Raw genomic sequence first — 7,155 nt, 5'->3', positions numbered from 1 at the left:
GATGATATAGAACAGAGTCATGAGTCATGATATCTTGTAAAAGTATTTTTTAATATGTTTCATTTAGATTATTTTATTGATTGTATGTTAGTTTTATATTTTTTTTCATGATTATAATTGATATATCAGATCTATTAGATTAGATTATATTTTTATATTTTTCATGATTATAATTGATATATGAAATTGAAGTATATATTTTGTAAATGATATTGTTCCATGTATCTCTTTGAATAAGATTGGTAATATAGAACATATAACTTATACAAGATACTTTTCAATATATTTTGTTTTTATTGGAATGAGTATGTTTGGTTTACAATTCTGAATGATTAAGATTGATGATATAGAATAGAATCATGATATCTTGTACAAGTATTTTTTGATATGTTTCATTTAGATTAATTTTAAGATTGTATCTCAGTCTTTTTTTTTTTCATGATTGTAATGGATGTATCAAATTTAATTAGATAATATTTTAATTTTATATATATTTCTTATAAATGATAATGTTCCACATATCTATTTAATAAGATTGATGATATAGAATGGATTTCTTATACAATATATTTTATATAGATTAGAATAGATTTTATATTTAATATAAGAAATATATATTTTATATATTTCACATTTATATATTTTATACATTTGGTATACAATATATTTTATATAGAAACATTCTTTGATTTCATGTCATCAATTATAGATTTAATATTTATAATTGATGATATGAAATCAAAGAATGCTTCTTATAAATTATTCTAGTTGATTTATACTTTTATGATTTGTTTTTCTCTTTTTTATCATTATGATGATAGATCAGAGAATGTTGTCTGAAACATTGATAGAAAAAACTTCAATTTGTAGTCTATCTTGAACTTTTGATAGAAAAACCCCAATTTAAGATACACATGCTATTTTGATAACTCTATATAAGTGATGATATAGAAAAAAAATAGTTTCTTATAAAAATATATTTCTCAATCATCAAATAAAAATTGATTATATATATATATATATATATATATATAATTCTATATTATTATGATTAATTAAATAAAACAAAACTATAATGATGATACATGTACGTTGATGGGAAAGACTTCACCACAATATATCCTAAATTTTTCAGTAATAATATCAAGTATATAGATTAATTTTAAGATGCATATGCTTTACAATTTCTTGTAACTATGATGGACAATATAGAAAAAATAATACTTGTTATAATTCTCTATAACTATGATCAATGATATAGAAAAAAAATACATTTGATATGAAAAATATCACCCAATAGATATCATATAGATTGATTTTAAGATATCTATTCAATTGTATATGTCAATGATTAATAGAATAGAATAACATTGCACAATCTATCTCTCCAACGTGATCAATATAGTTTACAATTCTTTATAACTATGATCCATGATATAGAAAAAAATGTGTTCCTTATGAAAGTTATCTTCTTTTGGTAATAGTATCAAGTATATAGATTAATTTTAAGATACATATGTAGTTAGCTTACAATTTTCTATAATAATGATACATCATATAGGGAAAAATCCATTTCTTACATTTCTCTATAACTACAATCAATAATATAGAAAATAAATACATTTCTTATGAAAGATATTTGACAATATATATTATATAAATTGATTTAAAGATATCTATCCAATTCTATATGGCAATAAATAATAGGACTACATTTTACATCTCTCCAACAAGATCAATATAGATGAATTCTAAAATTGATATGCTATTTTACAATTCTCTATAACTATGATTGATAACAAAAAAAATAGATACATTTCATATGAAAAATATCTCACAACATATATCATATTATTGATTTTAAGATGTCTATGTAATTGTATAATTCAATGATTAATAAAATAGAATAGAGCTACACTTTATATCTCTCCAACATGATCTATATAGATGAATTCTAAGATTGATATGTTTGTTGTACAATTCTCTATAACTATGATCAATGATATAGAAAACAAATACATTTCATATGAAAAAAATCTAACAAGCAATATATATCATATAGTTGATTTTAAAATATCTATGCAATTGAATATTTCAATGATTAATAAAATAGAATAGGACTACACTCTATATCTCTCCAACATGATCTATGTAAATGAATTATATGATTGATATGCTCGTTACAAATTTCTATAACTATGATCAATGATATAAAAAGAAAATGCATTTCTTATAAAAAAAACATCTCCAAAATATATCATATAATTGATTTTAAAATATCTATGCAACTGTATATTTCAATGATTTATTAAATAGAATAGAATTACACTTTATACCTCTCCAACATGATAATATAGATGAATTCTAAGATTGATTCTTTTGTTACAATTCACTATAACTATAATCAATGATATAAAAACAAATACAATTCATATAAAAAATATCTTGCAAACAATATATATCATATAATTGATTTTACGATATCTATGCAATTGTATGTTTCAGTGATTAATAAAATAAAATAGCACTACACTTTATATCTCTCCAACACAATCAATATAGATGAATAATAAGATTGATATATGCTAGTTTACAAATCTATGAATGACTAAATATGATTGACGATATAAACCCCTGATCAGCTACATTATTAAGGACATCCTGTTGTTCTCAGGCACCCAAGACAAGAATTGGTGTGTTTCGAGAGAGCAATTATACAGATATTTCTGTGTCCTGATGACGGGCTTCTGACGACGACGAAGAAACAATATCTGAACGCACGCCCCTTTGCTGCGAGGGGCGCCCAATCGGGATCGGGAACACACCGAACGAGAGGACAAAAGAACGAATTATGACGTTTACACATGACCGTCTGCAGTCTGTTGCAACTCCTTAATGGACTCTCCCTCGCCGGTCAGAAGCCCGAGTTCCTCATCATCCGAGGAGGAGCTCACGCTGAGCTCAACAACATTCACCTGCTTCTTCTCGCAGCTCTTCCCGCCAGTGAGCTCCCTCGCCTTGCACACTTCCGACACCCAGTCTGTTCTCAGCACGACAAACAGAATCGACAGGGCGCACGAAATCTGAGCGGCGAGGAGCCCGTAACACAGCCCCAGCAGCCCCAGTTCGAAAGAGAACGCCAGCACGATCGCCACGGGCATTCCGACGAGGTAAAACGACCAGAGATTGATCCTCGCCCCGATCGCCGGGCGGGCGCTTCCCCGGAGAACGCCGCATCCGGTGGTCTGAGGGCAGTTCCCGAGCTCGCAGAGTCCGATGATTGGGAGAACGGAGCCGGTGAGCGCCAAAACTCCGGCGTCCTTGGTAAACACGCGGCCCCACAGATATCTCAGAAACGTTGTCCACGTCACGCTTACCATCGCTATGAAGACGGCGCAGCCCAGCGCGACGAAGGTCGCCAGTTTGGCTCTCGACGGCTTGCTCGCGCCCAGCTCGTTTCCGACCCGGGTCGAAACGGAGGAGCCGAGCGCCATGGGAACCGTGTACATCAAGGAGGTCGTCTGGATTACAATGGCGGCGGTCGCGACGGTGACTTCTGGGTCGCGGAGGTAACCGGCCAGGAGGGTCATGATCTCGTACCACCACCATTCCAGACACACCGCGAAGCAGCTCGGGAGTGCGAGTCTGAGCAAAGGGCACCATTCTCTTAAGCATTCGACCGACCATTGTACGTAGGTCCGTTTGTGAACGCCCGTGTAGAGCAAATACGCCACCAGGAAGAGCACCATGTTGAAATTGGTACACCAGGTGGCTATTGCGACACCCGGCACGCCCATGTCGAAGACGAATACGAGGAGTACGGTTAGCGGTACGTGGAAGACGACCGCGAGAAAAGAGGACCACATCATGGGCCGTGTTATCCCCTGCGAGCGGAGGTACACCCTCAAGGGTTGCAGGATGCTGTTTGCTATCAGATCCGGTACTGCGAAGAAGCAGTACACGCTCGCCACCTCCGTGATCCTTGGGTTCTGCCGAAGGGTCAGCATGATGGTCTTGAGGTTTATCCACAGGAGGCTTATTGGCACTGAGGCTGATATTAGCATCAGGATTGTTCTGTGTAGTGATAGGCCTATTAGTGACCAGTTCTTTGAGCCGTATGCTTGCCCGCAGACTGGGTCCATTCCCGAGGCTAGGCCGAAGAGGACTGAGTAGCCTGTTATGTTTGTGAACCCGATTGCTAGTGCCCCGCCTGCTAGCTCCAGGCTCCCCAGCCTCCCCATGCATAGGACTGATACCATGGCCCTTAGGTACACCACGAAGTTCATTGCTGTTACTGGCATCCCTATGCTTGATAGCTCCTTCAGCTCCTCCACTACCTGCACACATGACCCACACAGGTGGTGTTAGCTCTCGAGACATTGATTCTTTTTAGTTATAATTGTTGAGTATGATTCAAAACATTGATTCTTTTTAGTTATCAATTGTTGAGTATGATTCGAAACATTGATTCTTTCTGTTATCAATTGTTGAATACAATCTGATAAGATTATTTCCTCCTGGTTTTCAAGATTGATTCACAAAATATAAAGTTTAGTTTGTTCTGATGAAACATTTACATTATCAAAAGAAATACTTAAACAAAATATACACAAATTAAATTGACACAATCTCTAGAGTTAAAGAGTTGATGTTAACTCTTCCTTTTTTCATTATGTATTGTTGGTACACTACTAGACATTGATTCTCAAAATACATAAAGTTTATTCTAAAAGATTTGCATTGTGAAGACGTACAAAGCATATACAATATGAATTCATACAATTTCTAGAGTATTCTCTAGAGTCCACAAGTTAGTGTTAACTCGTCCTCTTTTTCATTATGTATTGATCCAAATCATTGATTCACTTATTTCAAAAGATTTGGAAATACTTAGCACAAAACTTATACAATACAAGTTCATACAAAACATAGACAATATGAATTCATACAATCTCTAATATAACTCCTAAAGTCCACACAGATGAGACTTGAACTCTTAAGCTAGGCACCTCCAACAATATCCAGTGTCATTTCTAAAGTTTACAGACATGAGAGTTAAACTCTTAAATTGAGACAAGTTGTTTTAACAAAAATGTTTTAGAGATGAGTAATATGAGATGAATAGTATGATGCATCATAAAGATGAAACAAAGGGCGCAGTGTACATAGTGCAGCAGTATAGATTGTAGAATCTTTGCTTTAGTACATGATCATCAACAGAATGAAACAAAGAGCACAGTATACATATCAGAATCTTTGTTTCAGTGCATGATCATCATCACAATGAAACAAAGAGCGCAATATAAATAGCAGAATCTTTGTTTCAGAACATGATCATCATCGGAATGAAACAAAGAGCGCAATATAAATAGCAGACTGGTTATGTACCGATCACCCAATGAAATCAAGATCCCGCTTTCTGTACTGTTCTCTTTGTTCCAACCTCATAAGATATGATATAACATGATCTAAACCCATGGCGATGAAAAAACTACAGTTAACATCAATTTAAACATAAGGCAGAGATGATCTTCTCACACAAGCTTATCCAGAAACTCAGTTAGAACCAGAAATCTGCTAATTCAGAAACACTTGCATACTCAAAGTTGGAACCCTTAAACCCAATCCCTAATCCACGCCTACCCAATCTCCATCCCATGTTTAGTAGCTTACCCAACCGATCAAAAACAAAACTTGGGCACGAATTTGCCATTAAAAATAGACAAAACCAGCCATAAAAGTCATTGCTTGATGTGCGAACAATACGAAACTGCTCATATGGGATATGCCAAGACAAGGAAATGTCTGTAAATGCAAATCTGGACAAGAAATGGAAAGAAAAGAAGTAGGTACATCTGATACCTCTGAGAAAGTGGGCAGCTTATGCATGAGCCCATCATCTATTCCCCGCTTCTCTGGAGGCTCCATGGCACTTGTGGAGACTCGAACTCGCGACCGCCGCTCGGGTGCACCGCCTTTTTTTCAGCGGGGTAATCTTGCAGACCGTGTTAGAGTCGACGCACTTAGCAGCTCTGGTGGAGGTGGTGTATAAAAGAAGCAAAACTGGCGGTACTGAAATCGAATAGATTCGTGTTCTTTGATCTTGCCAAGGGCTTGGACAGGACGATATTGATGCTTTCGCGCATCCTCTTCTCTCTTCTTCTTCGTCCTCCTCCTGCTTGTCAAATTTAACCCCACAACATCTGGGCCTAAAAAGCACTAACCCCATTTAAGCGCACAATAGGATTCGACTATGGGAATTGACAAGGACTATGGTGAAAATTAAGAGAGATTTTTTTTTGTTGTTGTAACCAGCAAGGAGGCATGCGACTAAAGAAACACCCAAATCAAAACTTTGTCGAAATCGAGTCCACGTACAAAAAATATAACTGTACCGCATCCCACACCGGAGCAGACAAATGCTCGGGGAACGGTCACATTGGGATTAGCACTGACCGATGATCACGTGTTCGCCGATTTCTCCCCTGGGAAACATGACCACCGGAGGGGCTCGGGCCCTACTTCCTACCAGTCCCCACTTCCACCGCCTTTCCACTCTTCTCTTCAATACTCATTTCAGATTGTGTTTCATAAATAATAATAAAAGAGTAATCTAATGAATTTAGAAATAATTCTTATTAACTTTGTTTGAATACTCATTTCAAAATGTGTTTCTTATATTAGTAATATCTAGGATAATGAATTTAGAATTATTTTTTCTTAATTTTGTTCATGAATTGATTGGAAAAGACCAAAAGAGGTTTGGGAAAAGAGAGTTTTTCCTTTTATAATTTTTCGTTTGAAATGTGTTTCTTATATTAGTAATATCTAGGATAATGAATTTAGAATTATTTTTTCTTAATTTTGTTCATGAATTGATTGGAAAAGACCAAGAGAGGTTTGGGAAAAGAGAGTTTTTCCTTTTATAATTTTATGAATATGGAATTAGGGATTGGGAAAGGTTGCAAGAGGCTTGGGAAGAGAGAATTTGCTTAGAATGTGGATTTAGACATTGGAAAAGGTCATAAAGGCTTGGAAAGAGAGAGTTTACATTCTACAAGTCTTAGAACGTGAAACAAGATATTGGTGAAGACCGTAGAGAATTGGGAAGAGAGAGTTTGTACTCTACAATTCTTAGAATGTGGAACCATACAT

At 35.3% G+C, this 7,155-nt stretch overlaps 1 protein-coding gene across 1 annotated transcript; it reads right to left on the bottom strand.

Annotated features, from left to right (window-relative positions):
* Positions 1-2,559: 2,559 nt before the first annotated feature.
* Positions 2,560-6,171, bottom strand: LOC149572527 (uncharacterized). Its single transcript, XM_089811607.1, has 2 exons — positions 5,863-6,171; positions 2,560-4,337 (listed from the first exon to the last, which is right to left on the bottom strand). Exon 2 carries the CDS (start codon positions 4,243-4,245, stop codon positions 2,962-2,964), a length of 1,284 nt encoding a protein of 427 aa, XP_089667733.1. The 5' UTR covers positions 4,246-4,337; positions 5,863-6,171; the 3' UTR covers positions 2,560-2,961.
* Positions 6,172-7,155: the final 984 nt, after the last annotated feature.

Source organism: Cupressus sempervirens, chromosome 2 (genome assembly GCF_028749045.1).
Source record: "Cupressus sempervirens isolate cs-2001-9-10 chromosome 2, ASM2874904v1, whole genome shotgun sequence".
In the NCBI taxonomy this organism is placed as follows: Eukaryota; Viridiplantae; Streptophyta; class Pinopsida; order Cupressales; family Cupressaceae; genus Cupressus; species Cupressus sempervirens.
The sequence above is the reverse complement of the archived record's forward strand: the minus strand, read 5'-3'. Positions and strand labels throughout refer to the sequence as shown.

What these genes read in the sequence shown, in the direction of transcription:
- LOC149572527 (XM_089811607.1), bottom strand. Translation starts at nt 4,245, where the DNA reads ATGCATGGGGAGGCTGGGGAGCCTGGAGCTAGCAGGCGGGGCACTAGC.